The 22,079-nt window shown below is 45.1% G+C and overlaps 1 protein-coding gene across 4 annotated transcripts in view; it reads right to left on the bottom strand.

Annotated features, from left to right (window-relative positions):
* FARP1 (FERM, ARH/RhoGEF and pleckstrin domain protein 1) overlaps nt 1-22,079 on the bottom strand; it is a 313,335-nt gene that overhangs the window by 25,522 nt on the left and 265,734 nt on the right. For all 4 annotated transcript variants that reach the window (XM_009248747.4, XM_054528675.2, XM_009248746.4 and 1 more), the window contains 4 exon segments: nt 16,256-16,443; nt 14,968-15,057; nt 13,756-13,889; nt 364-442 (listed from right to left, as the gene is read on the bottom strand). In XM_009248747.4, coding sequence (XP_009247022.2) covers nt 364-442; nt 13,756-13,889; nt 14,968-15,057; nt 16,256-16,443 — 491 coding nt within the window.

Below are 22,079 nucleotides of genomic sequence, written 5' to 3'. Positions count from 1 at the left end.
GACCGGGGTGTCCAATCTTTTGGCTTCCCTGGACCACATTAGAAGAAGAAGAATTGTCTTGGGTCACAAATGAAATACACTAACACTAACGACAGCTGATGAGCAAAGAAAAAAAAAAAACCCAAAAATCACCAAAAAGAAAATCTCATAATGTTTTAAGAAAGTTTATGAATTTGTGTTGGGCCACATTCAAAGCCGTCCTGGGCTGTAAGCTGCTGGTCAGCGGCGGGTTGGACAAGCTTGGTGTAGAGAGTCAAATCAGGTGATGCACGCTGATGGAAATGGCTTACAGCCTATGCCCATGGCAGCCCCGCTCGATTTTCCTTGGTGAACCTTGCTCCACCCAAATCTCAACCAGCTCACCTTCATGCCCTGAATGTTCTTCAGCATGACATCGCCGATTCTTTGGTAATCTCTGATTTGGGCATTTGAGCGGCCTTCCCTGAGAGCAAAAGCAAAGGGTTGGAAACACAAAGCGTCAGTAGTGACATGACAGCCCTGATTACAAATATCAGCCTACCGCTTCCTTTCCAATCACCCCTCCCCAGACACCTCCTGAACTTCTTATGGGGTCATGGAATGTTATCGTTGGAAGGAGACTTGGAAATTACCCCACTCATCCTGCAAAGAATTCCACTTGTGCTTTGAAAGAGATAAGAGAGAACCAATTTCCAATCCTTTTAAATTTGGTTTATTTTACTCTACCCATCTGCACACTGGAGTTTGATTTTAGATTAATTTTTTTCCATCCGCACTTGGGTGATTTTAGCATCATTAGGTCCGCACAGAGATCATTTGCAGTAAGTGGCTTGTAAACAGAGTCCATCCTAGAGATGGGTACTGCTAGACACCTGCAGGAAGCAAGACTCAGCCCCAAAGCAAGGTTTCTGCTTCTAAGAGCCCTTGCCTGAAGCAGACCAATAGCTGTCCGTAGCACTTGGGAAGAGAAATGCATAACTGAGAAAGGAAAGGAGATGGTACCTGAAGGTGGGAGTGACGCAAATGCTATAGAATAGGGTAGGGTGTGTGGCCCAGGAAGAGAGAGAGGCACGGAGGGGAGGGCCATGGTCCCCCAGACATGCTGGGTGCTAGACAGCAAAGCTGTGGGCACGTTCATTGAGGTTTGGGGTACATGTGCACCTTTCCAATGACTCACTGATCAACGCAGAGAGAAATATAATAACATGGATGGTAGCGAGTATTTACTAAGTACTGTCCATGTACCAGACATCGTGCTGAGTTAATTACAGGCATGAGCCGTTTTAGTCCTCATAGAAACCCTCTGAGGCAGGTACCACTATCACCCTCGTGTTACAGTGAAGGAGACAAAAGCATAAAGAAACCATGAACTTGTCTGTTATCTGTTATCACGAGGTGTGAACTCACACAGGAGCCAGCTCTAGTTTCCCAGGCCACACGCCTAACCGTTGTGCCAGTGCATAGCTGCTGACTTTCCCATCGATGAGAAAGGAATTTCCCAGAGACAATTAAAACATGGTTTTCAACAATCAACCTGGCAATTATCCTTAAACCAACTGTCCAGGAAAACCAGAAGCCAAATTACATGAAAGGAACAAATAAAAACAAAACAAAATGAAACAAAAAAACCGCACTAGGCTTCTAATAGGAAGTGAGAGATCCTCAAAGTGGAAAAAAATAGCTGGCAACCCAAGTCAGGAGGGACCCGGGATCTACATACACCCTATGATGGTTAATATCGAGTGTCAACTTGAATGGATTGAAGCATGTAAAGTATTGATCCTGGGTGTGTTTTGAGGATGTTGCCAAAGGAGATTAACATGTGAGTCAGCGGAGTGGGAAAGGCAGACCCACCCTCAATCTGGGTGGGCACAACCTAATCAGCTGCCAGCATGGCCAGAATAAAAGTAGGCAGAAGAACGTGGAAAGACTACACTGGCCTAGCTGCCCAGCCTACATCTTTCTCCCATGCTGGATGCTTCCTACCCTTGAACATCAGACCCCAAGTTCTTCAGCTTTGGGACTCGGACTGGCTTCCTTGCTCCTCAGCTTGCAGACAGCCTATTGTGGGACCTCACCTTGTGAACAAGTGAGTCAATACTCCTAAATAAACTCCTCTTATATATACATCTATCCTATTAGCTCTGTCCCTCTAGAGAACCCTGACTAATACACACCCCACAGATGTGGTGGCTAAGAACCCTCTGGCAACGCAAGAAATGGCTTCCACTGGGACACTCAGAGCCTTCCTGACTGTTGGCTCAATCTCGGATTCATCAAGGATCTTCTGACGAACAGAAGAGGGCAAGGAGGATGCACACGCTTAATTAAGCAAACCCAGGAGGTAGAAAAGTTATCGTGAGTAAAAACAGGTTGCTCCTGGCTTCACATTCCAGGCAATCAACAGCATTATTTATTCTATTGGTTCCAACTAAGCATATAGTGCAAATTACATCACAGGGAAGACTGAGGGCACCCAAACCTTTTAGGTAATTAAAGCTTCTCTAAAATGAAAGAAAAGAGAGCACCCCCAGGGTCCCCAAGCTCCTTCCTGGGTCTTCGTTGCTGTCCTGTGTGCTGGTGGTCTTCAACCTGGTCCATTCTCTTCCACCAGCACAGCATCCTCAGTCCTTTGCGTCCTCTTAACTGCCTTAATTGGCACCGCTCCTCTGCTAATTAAACGAATCTCTCCCCACCGCTCCCCTGAAAAGGTTCTGGGAAGATGGCCATTAACCTCGGAACCACCAAAGCCCACCTCCCCTCCTCCTATATTCGGGCTCTCCGGGCTGGTCGGCCCCACTGCGTGGCCCTCCAAGCTCATCCGCTATGGGAAGCTTTCCTCTCCAGACTCCCTCATTTCTCTTTAGGCCAACCCTTCAATTCTCGTGGCCACCTCTTCAGGCTGCTCCCAAGCTATCTGTGTGTTTTGGGAATCATTTGGTGGTCCTCTCTTTTCACCCTCTACTTCTTCCTACACAAGCCCTCCTATTTGCCATGGTTTCGGTTCATGATGCCAAACCATGGCTGACCCAGGTAATGCATTTCTTAGACTATCCAGAGCACTCCATGTGAATGACCCCATATCTTGTATCTCAAACACAAAATGTTCCAGATTTTAGGATCTTATTTCCAATACCAAATCCTCTTCCTTCATTTTCTTAAAAAAAATTTTTTTTTAAAAAGATACGGGGTCTTGCTTTGTCACCCAGGGTGGAGTGTGGTGGTATCATCATAGCTCGCTGCAGCCTCCAACTCCTGGTCTCAAGCAATCTTCCTGCCTCAGCCTCCTGAGTAGCCACTAGAAGGGTGCACCATCATGCCAGCTAATTTTTTTGTTTTTGTAAAGATGGGGTCTCACTCTTTTGTCAAAGCTGGCCTTGAATTCCTGGACTCAAGCGATCCACCTGCCTCAGCCTCTCAAAGTGCTGGGATTATAGGTATGAGCCACAGTGCCTGGCCTCGTTATCTGGAACTTAAATAATTGGCTCCAGAATTTTTTGAATGGATCTGCCATTTGAGAACATACAGAAATAAAGGACTTAAGTTCAGAGGACATCATTTAGATATTCTAGTGAGAGTCTGGATTGCGAGGGAAGAAATGGGGAGGATTCTGGCTTCCATCAGTAACAAGCAATATCCTCTCTCTCATAGACACACCCCTACCCAAGAGAAAATGAAGGGCTAGGAAGAGGACGCTGGGCGAGGGTGGTGGGGAATGAGATGGAAGACAAATGTCATCTCTTTCACTTTCTCTGTTCTTTTGCCAAATATCTACTGATGTTAAAGCTTCAAAGTCAAAAGAACCTTCCTTCCCACATCCATATCTAAGTCCCCAGCATCTTTCACGGTAGAGAAGGCTCTGAGTTGGCACCATCAGACCTCTGTGCAGTTGGAAGATGCAAAGCCCTAATTGTAAAGGGGGTCAGCTCTACGTGATGTGGTGAGTACAGGCTGGGGGCCTCTAAAGTCACTGCAAACACAACTGTTTTTGCAGAAAACATCTGTCTTTTGCAGAAAAACATCTGTCTTTCTCATCCCATCCTGTTCCCCACCCCAGCTCACATAGCAAGTCCCAGCCCTGCTTGGTTCCAAATACACAGGACACAGCGCCAGGGACCGGGGACAAAATCCAAATTTCTGCTGCCCATCTAGAAACATCCTCATGGTTTTATTTCCTCTATATGTCACTGCCTCCAAATCTATAAAGTCGAAGTGTTCCTTCTATTATGAACAGCTAAAAGGTCACTGTATTATCAAGAACATGAAAAAGTAATTATAACTCTTCCACCACGTCCTCTGGATGTTAACCTCACAGGAAAGGGGTCCTTGTCTGCAAGGCAGGGCCACATATTTATTGCCTGGGTAATTACCACACAGCAACAAAGATGAAAATTCTTTTGACAATTTCACTTAGGAAAACCATGTAAAGTCTGCTAAGAAGCTTCCTGGATGATCAATTCTGACCTGTGCAATGTGATTAACTTACTCCCAGGAGCAACTACACATCACTTCAGCAAAGGATGCAACACACACCCACACACCTCATGAATCTTCAAAGTCTTCCTGAACTCATATCAAAACTTCATTCACCACAACGTGAGCTGGTCATTCAGCAGCAGACTGAGGGTAAGGAAGAAGTAAAGGACATGAAAATGACCAACTGTGGGTGGGCCGCTGACCAACAGCAAGGTTGTTTCCAAGGGTGGACTGTGAGTGTTCTGCCCATCATCCCCCTAAGAGGAGTCAGAAGGACAGCCTGTACGACGAGTTTTGTCTCGAACTGCCAGGAAACACTTTTGCGGGCTGTCGTCGCAGGCAGAGGCAAAGCCAGCCAGGATAAATCAATACTTTGCCCTCCTATTCACCTCCCCAACCTCAGGGTCAACATAAAGCCCATTTAGAACATCAGATAAACAATTCACAGTGTGCTGGTGACCTTGGTGGCAATAAAATCTCCCAACTGTCCTCTAAAGCACCACGAGCCCTAGGGTGCGGGCTCCCTCTGAGAGGGCGTGTTTTCTGGAAGGCAGTAACATTTGGCCAGGCTGTGGTGAAGTGCCCCGGGAGATTCCTTAACCATGAAAGAGGGCAGTGACTGGCACACTGCATACCCCAAGGGCCCAATGTAAACCCAAGCGTGTTTACTCATCACCCAGCTCTCCCCTTCTCTCCTTGCCACAACACGAAGAGCCATCTCCTCAGAGCACACATGCCAGCAGTGCAGCTTGGAGCTCGAGGGCTCATTTTTGTCCCCCTGCTCTATCTCTAGATGCTTGCTCAACCCCGAAAATAGATCTTTTTTTGAAGCCTCTTAGTCTTCACTTCCAACACCAATACCACATCATTGTCCTCACTATTCCCTGCAGTCTCTATGATTCTAAATGGAAAAAAGTATGAAATTATGTATGTTTGTGTGTCTATGTAAGTGAAAAGCATAGTGTGAAATGAGTAAGTGGGAACAGACGGATCCTACATTAATATATGGGGTGGGGAGGGTGGCTGGGTTCCAAAAGCAAACAAATTAGCCAGAGTAACAGAGTGTGTGTGTGTATTTTATTTTATTTTTTTTTTTGAGACAGAGTCTCGCTCTGTCACCCAGGCTGGAGTGCAGTGGTGCAATCGTGGCTCACTGCAACCTCTGCCTCCTAAATTCAAGTGATTCTCCTGCCTCGGCCTCCCGAGTAGCTGGGATTATAGGTGCCTGCCACCACGCCCAACTAATTTTTCTATTTTTAGTAGAGATGGGGTTTCACCATGTTGGCAAGGCTGGTCTTGAACTCCTGACCTCAGGTGATCCACCCACCTCGGCCTCCCAAAGTGCTGGGATTATAGGCGTGAGCCACTGTGCCTGACCTAACATATTGTGTATGACATATGTATCAGCCACGTGTGATATATGTGGATTTTTCATTTAAGTCCCATCAGTCTTAGCATTAATTCACATGCCTACTTGTCAAGACGACATTTGTGAGAGAGGCATCTTCAATGGGCCGGGAACGCCACGCCTTCGGCAGCTGCGGGAAACACAGAAGACGGAAGCCCTCCCATTCTCAGCCACCCTCAAGTCTGTCAATTACACTCTTAGGTTGCTCAAAGCTATGGCTTCTTTCTTGCCTTCCTGAGGTTTACCACCAGGTCGAGGTGAATAAGAGGATCAAAAGTGACAACCCAGTCACGGGCAGGTTTGATAGCATCCAGGTGAGCCCCGGTATCATTACTGTTATCAACAGGGCACATAATAAAATACAGTAGAAGAGAAGAGCCGTGTCAGACTCGTCTAGTGACCTGGAGAGTGCTTTCTCTCAAGTGTCTTCTAGTAGAAACCCACCTGCAATTCTGGCAATTGGCAAAATGGTTTCATTTGTCTCAGGGAAACAGCTTGCTCTCAAAGCACTGTGAGCTATATAGTCACGACTAAGGCAGAAAATCCAAGAAAAACTAGCTCAAAGCTATGCTCAAGAACATGGAATCTAGCCGGGTGTGGAGGCTCAACGCCTGTAATCCCAACACTTTGGGAGGCCAAGGCGGGTGGATCACTTGAGGTCAGGAGTTCAAGACCAGCCTGGCCAACATGGCGAAACCCCTTCTCTACTAAAAATACAAAAATTAGCCGGGCATGGTGATGCACGCCTGTAATCCCAGCCTGTAATCTCAGGGAGGCTGAGGCAGGAGAATTGCTTGAACCTGGGAGACAGAGGTTGCAGTGAGCCAAGATCACGCTGCTGCATTCTATCCTGGGTGACAGAGGGAAACTCCATCTCAAAAAAAAAAAACAAAACAAACAAATAAACATATAATTTTACTCATGCTTAAAAAGGAAACAAGGCCAAGTGTGATGGCTCATGCCTATAATCCTAGCACTTTGGAAAGCTGAGGTAGGAGGATTGCTTGAAGCCAGAAGTTCAAGGCTGAAGTGATCTATGATCATACTACTGCATTCCAGCCCGGGCAACAGAGGGAGACTTTGTCTCTAAAAAACTAATAAAAATATAAATAAATAAAAGGATATTCCATCATACATTTTGTTTAGCCACTCATGTCAATGGACATTTGGGTTACCTCTTCCTTTTGGCTACTGTGGATAAAGCTGCTATGAACACTGATGTACAAGCGTCTGCTGGAGTCCCTGCTTTCAGTTCTTTGGCGCACATGCTGAGGAGTGAAACTGCTGGATCCTATTGTAATTCTGTGCTTAGTTTTTTGAGGAACCCTTATGATTTTTCTTTTAATGATACCTAGCACAAACACTTGAAGCTTCAGAGAGCTGGTGGAACGATGAGACAAGTATTTAATTCATTTTTGTTATATGATGGCTCACTGGTGCTTCTATAAAGATGCTCCATTTTTCTGGGCAGTGAAACAATTTTCTGAGCTTAGTCATCTCCACTTCAGCCACCCGGCATCACAGCAACACAATGCTGCTCTCTCTGTGAAACTCCTGACAGCAGCTGTGAGAGTGTCCCATCCCTGGAAGAGCCCCCCTCTGCCCTGGAGGGATCTCCAATCCCTCAGGACACCCTTCTCACATCTCTTACACCCTGCGGGACTTCCTCCTGTCTGGAGTCTGCTCCTATACACCAGGAACTACCTTCCTCAAACCATCCTTGCCCTCCTGGCTGCCATTCTCCAAGACCTGCTATCTTCTGGACCCACCCCTACGTGTTCTTTTTTTTTTTTTTTTTTCTTCCCCAAACCTCTGGCGGCCTCTTCTGTTTCCTTTGCTGGTTTTTATGCTGCCATGATCTACGTTTATGGAAAGCAAGCTGCTATAAAGGTACAGTCGAGAAGATTCTGCCCTCGGCTGTCTTTTCCTCTCAATGTTCTCTTCCTTGAAGGTCTGATTCTTCTTGTGGATAACTTCCAAACCTATACCTTTCTGCCTCATTTCTTTCCCAAGCCTGGGACCCACATTTTCAACTGTCTGGAGCACTTTATCATGGGGCCCTCAAAATTATCATTCCCAAAGCAAGCTCATCTTCCCTTATCGTACTTGTATGCTTTTTTCTTCCTGGCTTCTTGGATTTCCCTCCCATTTTCCTGACCATCCTCTGAGCTGACTGTTCAAAACTCTAGGTGGCCTCCCCTCACCTTCCTCACTGTCTCGCAGAGCCTTGGCTGCTCAGTGATATCTCGACATTCAGTCAGTCTGGTCCTCCCAGCCAGTCTCTCCTGCATGCTTTCCACGTGACTCTAGCCAAAGTTTCTCCTAAAACATGCAGCTGATCCTCCATGAAAACTGCGTGCACCCCATAGCCAATTCCGAGGGCCTCTTTGTACCACTGACTGCTTGCTGTCTCCCAGCTCCCAGCTGGCTCGTAAGTGGAGTTTTGTACCCTGCAGAATCTACCAAGGCACTCTGTAGCAAAGCAGGCCTTCCACCCATCTCGGGGAACCCAGCTGGCCACCTTGTACTCAGCCTCTGCCAGTCACCTCAGGGCTGGCATTTGGGAGTCCTGACTGTACGCCAAAGGTTGTTAAGTGGCTTTCTCTGAACTCATTTGAACAGCTGAGTAAACTGTTCTTGCTTTCACAAGGAAAAGAACTCCTGAAGTTATTAGAACTCCCCAAACCAGTTTCTTTGTTTTTGAAGAAAGCAGGTAATGTGGCTTTGCCAGCAAGAAGCAGGCCTTGGGCGTCCATCTCCTTCTCAGGTGTGTTTACTCAGGAGGTGACATTTGGATAGGGGCAGGTGTTTACTGAACTGAGCTTCAGCCTAATCATTCCGGAAAACTTCCTGAGACCTTCTCTGCCCTGTAATTTCCCCACTGTTGATGAAGTATATTGCAGTCTCATGCAGGACTGCAAAGAGAAAGTCACACTCACTAGATCACTTATGTACCAAATTCTGGGGAACTTTTGGTGCATATTATACTTTAGATCTCTTTCCATTAATGATAATCATTGAAAATATTACCATGGAATAAAATCTGGACTTTAGTTAATGTAACGTACCAATGTTGTTTTCTTAGTTTTGTCCACTCTCCTATGGTGACATAAGACGTTAACGGGAAGAGGATGGGTGCAGACCATACAGAAACACTATTGTCTCGGCAACTTTCCTCTGGAATTATTTCCAAATAAAAAGTTAATTTTTTAAAAATGATCAGCTTCCCCACTTTCTCTGCGCAGCACAGTATACTAAGCCCCCTCCAGACACTGTGCCATTTGCATAACACCCTGCATGGGAGATGCCACCCACATTTCACCCAGGAGGAAATGCGGTTCAACAAGACCCACACCTACAGCTGAAGACAGCCCCACGGCGGGCGTGTGACCTCGAATTCGGATCTTACCCATCCCAATCGACAGGAGCCAACCTGTGCTTCCTGTGTCACGGCAATGTGAGGAAAGGCATGGGTACACATACATGCACTGAACACACACACGTGCAGTTTGTCGGTCAGTAGCCAGGGTGAATCCTTTCTTAATAAACTTCCCTGTGATCCATTCTTCTCACTGAATAGATTTAGCCCGAGGGTTGCCTGTTCTGTATAGGCAATGATGGTACATGTGTGTCCTCAGGGACAGAACTGGCAGCAACGCTCCATGACCACCCTGGATGTGACACCCACACCTGTCAGAGGATCCGGCCCTCTGTGCCCTATGTGCCTGCCTCCTCCTTTGAGAGTGCAAGTCCCCCATGGGCAAAGCCTGCCACACACACACTCACCTACTAATTCATTCATTCATTCATATATTCCTTCATGCATTGCTTGTAGACTAAAGAAACAAAAGTTATAACCAGTCTATGACACGCGAACCAAGGAATCATAGACTGTTAGGACTGTCAGAGGCACTGCAGGGTCGGCTGTTGCAGAAAAGGTATTCATCACGATCACCCCAAGTACTTAAAACACACAGATTACTGAGTCTCACTCTTAATAAAGCTCTGATTCAAGAGAGCTGGATAGGGCCTGGCAATCTGCCTTTTTCAAAGCCCCCTCCAGTTCCCAAGCCCAGTGACCCTGAGGTACCACCAGGTTTGGGGTTTTGCTCCACAGATAAATCCTGTCTGGACATGGACAGTCAGTCTCTGCTGGAGCATCCCTTAGGTGAAGGAGCTCCTGACCTCACAAGGCAGACTCTCACTGCCACGCTGCACTTAGGCTTTGGAAATCCTTTTCTGTGTTCAGGCATCATGCTTCTTTGGAAATTCACTCCATTGTTTCAATTTTGTCCTCTGGTTCCACTAAGAAGATGTATATGCCCTTTTCCATAGGACCAGACTGCAGGTACCTGATGGGAGCCATCATGCTTTTGAAAGTCTCTTCTCATCCAGTCATTTTGTTTTAATGGAATGCATTCTCATCCCATTTCACACGTGAAAGCCGAGTGTGGTGTAGTGCTCTGCAAGAGTGCCGAACCTTGAATTTTAAAGGAGCCATCCTTTTCTAAGCTCTGGGCTCTTTTATTTATTTATTTATTTTAAGTATTTATTGATCATTCTTGGGTGTTTCTCGGAGAGGGGGATATGGCAGGGTCATAGGATAATAGTGGAGAGAAGGTCAGCAGATAAACACATGAACAAAGGTCTCTGGTTTTCCTAGACAGAGGACCCTGCGGCCTTCTGCAGTGTTTGTGCCCCTGGGTACTTGAGATTAGGGAGTGGTGATGACTCTTAAAGAGCATGCTGCCTTCAAGCATCTGTTTAACAAAGCACATCTTGCACCGCCCTTAATCCATTTAACCCTGAGTTGACACAGCACATGTTTCAGAGAGCACGGGGCTGGGGGCATTGCCATAGATCAACAGCCTCCCAAGGCAGAAGAATTTCTCCTCCCAGACGGGGCAGCCGGGCAGAGGCGCTCATCACTTCCCAGACGGGGCGGCCGGGCAGAGGCACTCCTCACTCCCTAGACAGGGCAGCCGGGCAGAGGCGCTCCTCACTTCCTCCCAGACGGGGTGGCAGCCAGGCAGAGGCGCTCCTCACTTCCCAGACGGGGCGGCCAGGTAGAGGCGCTCCTCACTTCCCAGCTGGGGCAGCCGGGCAGAGGCGCTCCTCACTTCCTCCCAGACGGGGTGGTGGCCGGGCAGAGGCGCTCCTCACTTCCTCCCAGACAGGGTGGCGGCCAGGCAGAGGCGCTCCTCACTTCAGCTCTGGGCTCTTTTTAATGAGGCATTTTAGGGCAAATGTTCTTGACCTTGGCAACACTTTGGAATCACCTAGGAAGTTTAGAAACTACGAATGCATTGGTTCTACCCCTCAGAGGCTGATATAACAGGGCTGGGTTATATCAGGCTGCTCAAGGTGACTTCAACAAGAAGCCGATGTTGAGAGGTACAGATCTAGAGAGACACTGGTTTCTGTGTTGGTCTATGGCTCGTACTAAACTCATTCACACTCAGCCTTTTTCCCTTGGAATTCCTGCCACACCAGGTCCTCCTCATCATGTTCTTGAGTAACTGATTAGCTGAACTTCACTGCAGCCCTTTCCAATGATCCCTGACCAGTGTCGTGTATTTGGTTTAGGTCTATTGTTGAAAGGCTACCGCAGGTCCCATTGATGGAGCTGCTTGTTGACTATCTGCTTTCTCTCTAGCTTTGAGAACTTTACATGCTTCTGGTGTCTTTCTGTAAAACATGGGTTACATTATGGATCTTAGAAAGATACTCTACTGAAAACCCTCTGGGAGTCAAATTATATCAACTGCTTTTTAAGCAACTCAATACTCTTTCACAGATAAGGTAAAGATTTATGGTCATGGAAGATCCACGTGTATGGCATTTACTCCTAAAATGAGTCGTATTAGACAGCTCTCTGCATTTCTCTCCGGTGGCGCCCTCCAATGGGGCAGCCAAAGCCACCATGAAGGGCTTTCAGGGTACTGCAAACTGATGACATTTCCTATGTGTGGCCTCTCCAACCTTATTTAAATCAACTGCCACATGCACTGAGACTGCTATAGTGACGCCAGCTCAAGATGCCCTGAGCCTCCAGGAAGATTTGGCTAAGACAGTACTAACGCATGTCTCGCTGGCCAGAGGACAAACCGCCAAATAGGTTCTCCAGAGTTGTAAGGTCTTTGACCCCATTATGAGAGCATCATTCAACTTGGTATGAATGATGAGACACAGGCAGAATACATGTGAAAAGTTCTAGGTCAAGCTTGGGAAGGTAGTTACATTTGGCAGAATTTTTACTTTTACTTTAGAGACAGGGTCTTGCTCTGTCACCCAAGCTGGAGTGCAGTGGCGCAATCATAGCTCACTGCAGCCTTGAACTTCTGGGCTGAAATGATTCTCCTGCCTCAGCCTCTCCAGTAGCTGGGATCACAGGTTTGCATCACTATGCCTGGCTAATTAAATATTTCTTTGATGAGACGGGGTCTTGCTATGTTGCCCAGGCTGTTCTCGAACTCCTGGCCTCAAGCGGTCCTCCTGCCTCGGCCTCCCAAAATGCTGGGATTTATAGGCATGAGCCACTGTGCCAAAATTTTTATTTTTAATTTTGAAAAGTGACATTTCTCTTATATTCAAAATACCAAGACTCTTGCTAACGTGGCATTTTCAATTTTTCCCATTTCCAGCGAGGCTGACTTTGTACCTATTATTTCTCCAATTCTGGCTGTGCTCTCCCCACTGGGGCCTCTCAGTAATGCCTGTCACCTCCTTCTCTCAAGGGAAGGAGGACTGCACATGAATTATCCTCCACGTATAAAAAATGTACAAAGCCAGACATCACTTAGGGGGATCAGAGAGCTCCCGCTGCCCCAGCATATTGGCTTCACAACACAGAAAGCAGCTCCGCTTAGCTGTTAAACCGACACTTGAATGCCACAGTCTGGGATCACCTGAGGCAGGACAACTTCACACAGGGCTCCTTCAGGCCCTACAGTCACTGAGGGCCCCTGGGGCCACTCCAAACCAAATTCTCACTGGTAGTGAGGATACAGCCCATAATGGGTTCTATTTCTGCCAAAAACCTTTTGCTATTTTCTCCTGGCATTTTTCAAATGCATGTTTAGTAGACAATCAACTCCCCATGTTTCTCTCTCCATATAATTGTCTTTAAAAAACGGCCATAGGAATTGTCTACAAAACCTTCTATTTTAGGTAAAGGTGTAGCAGATTCTGTATGTGACAGTCCATAAAGCTTTTCCTGGTTTTTTGTACCTCCCTCTTCTCTCACATTAATGTTTCATTTGGTATTTAATGGACAGGCTTAAGATAATTTTTAACCAATCTGCTATTGATGGACACTTAGGTCATTTCTATTATTTTAATTATTCATTGGATGTCTTTGTTCAAATGGCATTTCATGTATTAAAATAGATCCTCATGATAATTCAAGGTAAGGTAAAAGTGTGTGTGTGCACATGCACGCACCACATAGATCTGTTTTTCAAAGCCTGTTTTAAACACTGGAGTAGAATACAGAAAACTGCACAAGGCATATATGTACTTCATAAAAGACTTAAAGCAAGCACCAGTAAAATATTACCAGCACCCCTCAAAGCCTTCCTAAGCCCCTACTCTTTATAATCCCTATTGCCCCTCTAGAAGTAACTACTGTCTTTATTTTGTGATAATCATGTAATCATCGTAAGAGAGGGGAAAAAATCCATCTTGAAGAACCGCAAACCAGAGGAAAGAAACTGCAAATGAGATCTGAACGCATGTAGGATTTAACTGAAAATCACTTGAAGGGTGGCTTGTTGTATGCCAGTTTCCTGCCTTTTCTCTTTGTTCCTGCCTGCTGCTTACCAGGGATGACGTAAAAATAACACGAGCAAGAGGGAGGGAGGAACGTAGCTGGGAAGTAGAAATGTACTCACCACAGGGCAAGTCGTTGCTCAATTTCCTTGAGAAAATTGGTATGAAATTTGTGCAAAGGTTCAAAATTCGGGAATATGAGACTTTTCAGTGCTTCTGGCATGGCGTCCTCTTTGCTCACTGTGCTCTGAAACCACTGGAAATAAGAAGACGATGCACTTACAGGTGGAAAGATCAATGACGAGTGTCTGCAGTTTTCTCCAGAAGTCACATGCAGCCAAATGCACTGGGAGGAGCCAGGGCTTTCCTGCGAGGTTCTTGGCATTTCAGGAACACGGGGCTGCCCGGGCCTTACTGCTTCGCCTTTCTTTCCTTAGATGGGGTAAGAAGCACCCATCTGTATATTACTGCTTTCTGCAGTTTGCTACCCATTGACTGTTAAAGTCAGGAGAAATCTCTTAAATGGGGAACTACTCGAATCAAAACCTCTATTCTGGCCGATTCACTGGATAACCACTAATTTATGACCAATGAATATTCTGTGCTTCATTCCTTTAAAAACTTCCATCTCTGTTCCTTTGTTAAAACACTGGGCATGAAGGTGGCCAAACCTGGGAATAAAGCCACAGCCTTCACACAAAGTCACTCCTGTCGCTGAGGTGAGCTGGGTTCACAATGCTTAGTGAGCACCTGTCAAAGGCCTAACACAATCCACAGCCCAGAGGATCAGAAACTCAGTGATCCCAATTTCCCTCCCAACTGGCTAGTGCTTTCCCAGAATCCAGGAGTCAGGGAGACATCTGCAATGCCCTGAATTTGTTTTCAAGACTGAGCAGGACTGATTAAAATAATAAAAGCCAGTCTTCTGGCAGATTTTGCTGACAAGGCTCAATTTATTATCAAAGATAAAATGAATCTCCTGTTCACCTCTGAGGTCTCCCGTGAACAAAAATCAGCAGTTATACTTGGCAATGGGCAAAACACGACATGTTCTGGACTGGTGCACACAGATGGTAAAATGTTTAATTTTAATTTTCTCTGCCTTAGAAACTTCCTTCTTTTGCACTTGAAAATCATCATTATCAAAAATGTTATAGCATATATTCCCAATTAAATATACTATTAGCATTTAATTTCTATACCCTAGGACCACAATCCTTTCAACTGAAGTCAGGGAATCCAACATTTAATTAGCTCCAGCCTCCCCTGTACAGCTGAGTATTAGCTGAGATAAATCATGTAATCGAATGCTTTTGGGGAAATACTGCACATACCGAAGTGATAACTTCGAGATCCTTCAGATATGTTCGCTCGGTGGTAGACACTTCCTTAGCTATGAAGTACGCTTTATCAGTTGGGAATCTCTGCAAAACCCAGCAAAAGAAACAAAGCGCAATAATCATTTTTGAGTATATGTCTCGGAGAATGTCCTCATTAAAGTGATATGTTACTAACTTGTGATCTTTTGTTAGCTGGCATCAATAAGAAACAAAATCCTTATTCTCCTTTTTGGGTTAGCAGAATAAATAAGAATGTATTCTCCTTTTTGTGTTAAGAGAATAAATACGAATTACTCTCCTTTTCATATGAGGAGCTAAGCTAAGATAATGGATTTCCATGATGAGAATATAGTCTAAGAAGGTTTCCTTCCAGGTAAAAATTACCATCAGCAAAGGACTCAAATTAGGCAAAGGAAATACATTAAAAAAAGGAACTGTCTGGTCCTATGTCCATTGGTGGAGTTGGTGTTCATGACATGGAAGTTACATTGTGGGAACACATGGTAGCTGGGTCTAAAGGGACAGGGGTGAGATCAGCTGGTGGCATCATAGGCCTGAACTCCCTTGGCGGCTGTCAGTCAGGTGGGCAGCCAGCCCCACCGTGGAGCAGGCCGGCCATCCAGCCTTGCTTTCTCTACAAACAATAAGTGCAAGTGTCCGCCATTTTGCCCACTTCTCACAGGAGTCCACCTGACCCCACTGCTGGGTGTACACATAACAGACTTCAAAGCAGAGACTCAAACAAATACCTGGACACTCATGTTCACAGCAGCCAAAAGGTGGGAACCGCATGACTGTCCATTAACAGAGGAATGGATAACAAAGTGTGGTTTATACACACAGTGGGACATCACGCAGCCCTCAAATGGCAGGCAATCCTGACCCTTGCTACATATGGAGGATCTATGAAGACAGAATGCTAAGTGAAATAAGCCAGTCACAAAACGGCAAACACCGGATGATTCTGCGTATATGAGGCACCTAGAGTAGGCAAATTCATAGAGACAGAAAGTAGAATGGGGGTGCCAGTGGCTGGCAGGAGGGGGAAGGAGCAGTTAGTGACGAATGGATGTAGTTTCCGTCTGGGAAAATAAGTTCTGGAGATGGATGGTAGGGACAGTGGCACAACAACATGAATGTACTTAACGCTACCAAGCTGTACACTTGAAAATGGCTCACATGGTACCTTTGCTCTTATGTATATTTTAGTACAATTTTTAAAATTCACACAAACACACGTGAACACACAGCCACACACGCGCTTGAGCCCTCGGCCCTGTACCTTCCTCCGGCCCTCATCCTCATCGTCCGTTCGGGGGCAGGCCTGGTCATTCAGCAGCGGGCTGATCAAGGGAGAGGCCTGCTTGGTGTCGGGGCTCAGGTTGGGAGACAAGGTCACGTTGGCAGGGGCCACTCCCCCCTGCGAGTTCACAGACAGCTCAGAAAGGTGAGGGCTGCCGGTCAGGGAGCCTGTTTGGGGATGAGAAGTTTTAAAGAAAAAAAAACGTAATTTTTTTCTGGGACCTGATTTCTATTCACTACTTTCACCTTTTTCAAATCGTAAGAACTTTGACTACCCCCCCATGGCAAACCTAAAGCGATTCTTTATTTTCTAGTTTTTTTCCTAAGTCAAAGCTGCCTTAATAAACATACCAAAGTATGAATAATTCAATGGAGCCTCCGTTACGTAATTAATGATAAGATAGAGAACTCTGCTTAGATAGCAGTTAAAATAGCTTAAAAGCATAGTGTATCCCAAAATAGGAATTTCATCTCCCAACTACTGCTTATTTCTAAGAATTACTCAAGAAAGACACAGTGTCTATGTCACAATGAGACATGGGGAAATGATTAGAAAATACAACTATACTAACAGGCATCTAAGCAACTGGTGTACTTAGGACACACTACGTCCCGTAACAATGGGTCACAGCTAACAGAAAGGTCAAGCAACTAACTCCCCATTCTACAAAGAACAGAAGCAAGCTTGTTATACCTGGTGATGTCACTCCATGTCTCTCACTGTTTGGGACAGAAACACTAGCATCACATTACAGGCATATGTGATCACTTCAACACGCAAAACCAGACGTCATTATATTACCACAATTTCCCTTTATGAGATAAAAGTGACAGGGCACCATGAGTCCTTGAGAAAGGATACCATAGTAATATGAAAATGTGGCCAGGCGCAGTGGCTCGCGCCTGTAATCCCAGCACTTTGGGAGGCCGAGGTAGGCGGACTGCCTGAGGTCAGGAGTTTGAGACCAGTCTGGCCAACATGGTGAAACCCCGTCTCTACCAAAAATACAAAAACATTAGCTGGGCGTGGTGGCAGGTGCCTGCAATCCCAGCTACTTGGGAGGCTGAGGCAGGGGAACTGCTTGAACCAGGGAGGTGAAGGTGGCTGTGAACTGAAATCGTGCCACTGCACTCCAGCCTGGGCGACAAAGCGAGACTCTGTCTCAAAAAAAAAAAAAAAGGTATGTATTACCCGCTATGAGTCAGCCAAGGGAGATGATATAGGACACTCTTTGCCAATACACTTTTGCAAATATCTATATCTCAACCCACTGAAGCTACATGGGATGTTTCAGAATATACTTCTAACCTAAGTGTTTTTGCCTAACACTTATATTTATACTAATAAAGCAGATTTGCTAGAGCTAATATGAGGTAAGCAAAGTTAAAATAACCTGCAGTCCTGTCTACTACCATGATAAGGAAAGACAAAGTCAGCGCTTCTCAATTTCTCAGTCTACAGTTTCAGGCTCGCTGCTACTTGGTAAGCTGAAGATCTCTAAGGGAAAAGGTGGAGGGCGGTTTTCTGGGAGCACCCCCATTTTCCTGTCATCTGTTCTCACCCTCTGGAGCCATGCATGTGCATTTTGGAATTATAAGATACAACAGCCTACCTAGAATGGAGCTGATGAAGTAAGGGCGGTGAATTTGATCCCAGTATAAATGAACCCTGGAGAAACCACCACCAGCCCCCACCCTTGGTGCCAGGTTGAGCAGTCAGCAGCACCGCCAACACAGTGGAGGAAGATCCACTGTACCTGGAAAATGACAAAAGGCAGACGTCCTGCCCACAGACTACTGGTTAGTGCAATGAGCCTTGGATAACACGATTAGAAAATGTGAGGAAAAGGCAGATTCAGTAAGCTCGCATTTTTAAAATCCTTCTGCTTTTAAATCCTCATGTTTTTAATATACCTCACTAACATGAAGCCTTGTGTTAGACAAAGACCCCATCACCCGAAACACCACCAGACCCAGAAAACCCCGGAGAAAAAGGCCAGAAATTGCTTCACAAATGTCAATTTTATTGACACTAGTGCACAACTAAATACAATAATTGCAAAGGAAGTGGAACGTGTCAAACAGAAATGGTGACAATGAGTTAGAACTGCAGTTGTTTCAAGGTACTACACTATTCTTTTTTTAAAAAAGAAATCACAAAAAGAAAAATGTTATCACTACAAATAGGAATTAGAAAAGAGAAATTCTGTCAGTCTGTCTAGAGGTTAAAACATTTCATGCATTTGTGAGTTGCTGTTGGAGAGTTGTTTTTTATTTGTCCACCATAATCTGGCAACATTCGGGGCTTACCTTCAGCTCTCGCACTGTGCGTGAGATCGGGTGAGTAAGTGAGAGCATGCTGGACCTTGACTTTGCAGTGACGTGGAACAGAAAAAGCATTCGCCTCATCATTGAAAGAGTTGGAGCCGAGAATAAAAGGTAGTTAGAAGGCTAGTGGGAAGGGGGGTGGAGGCAAGGAAATAGCAACTAGCAGGCCCTACGCAGCATCCGGCAACAGAGAGGAAATGAACTGCCACTTGGGGCAAGGGAAAAGTAGGGTGCGCACACTCCGATACAGCCACCTCCACTCTCACAGGCCAACAGCGAGCACCCTTGCTGCACTGCACCTGGGAACACTTATATTTAGGGGACAGAGGAGTTGGAAGAAATGAGGTAACAGGCTATGGCTCCACGAGAGAGCCTGCCCCGCCAAGAAGGCGTGCCACGGTTCAGAAGAATCCCCGCTGTGCTACAGAGGAGACAGGATTCAGAAAACAGAGGGCTGAGTGGGAACTTCAGGGTCACCTGTGTACCTAAAGGAGGGAACAGCTCAGGATCAGCCCACAGGCTGCTGGGGGAAGGCTTGCTGCATTTCACTCACGTAGCCTAAAGATGTCAGTAACAACTACTTAATATGTGCGTTCTGCAGACTTGGAATGACAAAATTAGGGTGGTCAGTTGCCTTTTCCCAAGACGCTACTCCAGCTTTGCTTATAGGGCCTAAGAAAGAAAGGGCGATGGGTGTGTTTAAACAGCAAGACCAATAAGCCAATAAATATCAAGCAGTCTGGCCTAGAAATCTATCAGCATTTTAAGGAAGGGAAAGGCCTAAAACTCTACCACTCAGTTTTGCTAATTTGAGCTGCATCTGTGGAGAAGAGGCCCCTTCTCTCCTTGTGAGATAAACAATCCGAGCCTTTGAAAATGTATAGGTGACGTGGTCCAAACAAAATATGCAACTCATTTACCTTTCAGCAATTAATGAAATATGCTGACAAGGGGGCAATTAGTAGAATTTGGCAGCTTGATGAGTAATTAAAATTCTCTTTTGACTTTGAGCCAGGGTGTGTGACAACAGTCTGTACAAACTGGTGTCCACACCAGCAGGTGTGAAGAGCTGTGTCTATAAAAAGCCAGTGTCCAAGGTCACCGAGTTATTAGAACTACATGGAATTAATGTTCACTGAAGTAGTCCATTTTACAAAAAAGCAAACAAACATGGTTCTGTTGTTAGGTAAAATGAGCCCGGTTTGATTTATATGGCATTATAAAGCTTGTTTACACCTTGCAGTCTGTCACCTGCTTTGAAGGCACAGCCCCGGGCAACGGGGAGAGGAAACTGACTGACATTCATTGCTACTCCATGAAATTATCAATGCCTTGGTATTTCTAGCACTTCTCCCTGTATGACAAATTAATGCAAAGTAATTTCATTAGGGAGCTCGAGGTAAATAATTTGGGGGTACCCTAAGAGGAAGCACCTGCTATTAAGGCAATAGGTGGAAAGAAGTTTAAAGAGATTAGAAAAAAGATCAGTCACACGCTGAAAGTCTGGAGGCTTCGAATGTTTTCAAAATTATTTTTCCTATTTCCTGAAATTGCCCTGCAATTTCTTAGGCATTCAGTTAGATGTCAGGTTAGTAGCTCTCAAATCCTTCACCTCTTCCCCGTGATTTCGTGACCCCTTCCGCCACCCTGCCATTCATCTAGAAGAGGTTTGAGTTTATGCTGCCCCACCTCGGACTGAAAACGCCTCCAGTCATACAGCTCTCAAGGGAGGCATTTCTAGTAATTGCTTTATGAAATCCTTTCAAACGTACACATTCTCATGGCACAAACAATTATGGAACTTCAAATTAGCACTGCTATATTTATGGATTTCAATTTATCACCCAGCCCAGAAACTGCCTGTGCTGTTCTCTCTTTGTAATTTAAAACACGCTCATCATTCTTCCCTCTTGGCCGGTCTGGGGAAGCTGGGTTTGCAGCATCTTGATCAGCTCCTCGGCAGAGCTGCTGAAAGGCAGTGGGAGGAGACTTTATCATCAATGAGCCAAAGCCAGGCCTTTCTTCCCGCTTTGGGATTGGACACAAGCTGCCTGTTAACCATGTACCGGTATTCAAGGCTTCAACACAAACTCACACAATTCTGGGAAAAGAAAAACATTTCTAATCTATTTTTCAAGTGATAAAAATGGCATTTCTAGTACTTAACTGTACCTGTCCTGTTTTTTAAATTGGTCTCAGTTTCTAACCACATAAGTATTATTTTTTCCTATAAAGGGGGAAACTAGAAAAACTGACAATTAAAAAAATAGTAATCCAAGATATGTTTATTAAATAGCTAATATTTGAGAGGATACTGACAAAAATGAGACTATTGATTGCATTCTCAATTTTTCTTTTCCAAAATTTTAAAGTGCAATTATAAAAAAAGTTTCTATGCTTTTTCTTCAATATTCCCCCAAATAAAATTATTTATTTTGCAATCTTCTGGGTGCCACTTATCTACCATAATTTGTCTTCTTTTATTCTGTTCTAAAATATAGGAGATTTTATCTCTGTGTGCTCAGAATATGCTCAAAAGGCCCAAGTACGAAATATATTAGAGATGTAGGTTTTCATCTATTTTTTTGAAAGGCTCTATTTAAATCCATACGCTCTAAGAGGATACAATGAAGCTTCTCTAGAGATTATCCCATTTCAAAGCCAGTTATCAAAAAAAGGGCAGTATTATGCTGAATAATAGGTAGCTTCCTGAATAGGCAGGACTCACTAGCGTCTGATATCTAAGCTGGGGCCCCGCTCAGTGGAATACGCAAAGCTGGCGGTATTTTATAGAAATTACAAAGTTCCACAAGAAAAGCCAGGTTATAGGATTACCCATGTTAGCAGTGTGGTCCTCTTCTTGATACCTGAGGTTGTTGAGGGTAATGTATGTGTGCTTCTTAGACCCAGTTCCTTTAAGAAAAGTTTCACAAGCAGCTAAGCATCAGCTTCACAGTTCATCATCAAGCAATTCAGAAAAGCAATAGCAATGCAACTTGCAGAAAAAGAATTGAAGTGCACTAATGGAAAAATGAATGTGCTACCTTGTTCTTACTTATAAGGAAAAGACACAGGAGAATGCTGCTGTGTTTGAACATGGTGGTTGTGATGGTGGTGGTAATGGTAGTGATGGTGGTGATGGTGGTGGTGGTGGAGGCAGTGGTGGTAGAGGCAGTGTTTGGGTTGGAAACATGGTGCTTCGTACCAATGAAAAATACCATCTTGTACTCAGGACAAAGCTTCAGCCATCAGTGGGAAAGAACAGTTACAATGGACAGTTTTTACAGCATGATACCTGTTCGGACAAGTAAAAGCCTCTTCAGTTTAGATCAACAAGAGATATTAATACCGTGCATACACTGTGACATGAGCTTGGCCTTCCATGCTCAAAGAACCACCAAGCTCATTGTTACTGGAGAAGCCAGCATTCTTCCCAGTGGTATGAGTCCATGCTTTATTGATGTACTTCATTCTTC

This window comes from Pongo abelii, chromosome 14 (genome assembly GCF_028885655.2).
Source record: "Pongo abelii isolate AG06213 chromosome 14, NHGRI_mPonAbe1-v2.0_pri, whole genome shotgun sequence".
NCBI lineage: Eukaryota > Metazoa > Chordata > Mammalia > Primates > Hominidae > Pongo > Pongo abelii.
Note: the sequence above shows the minus strand (reverse complement) of the source record. Positions and strands in the feature narration are given on the sequence as shown.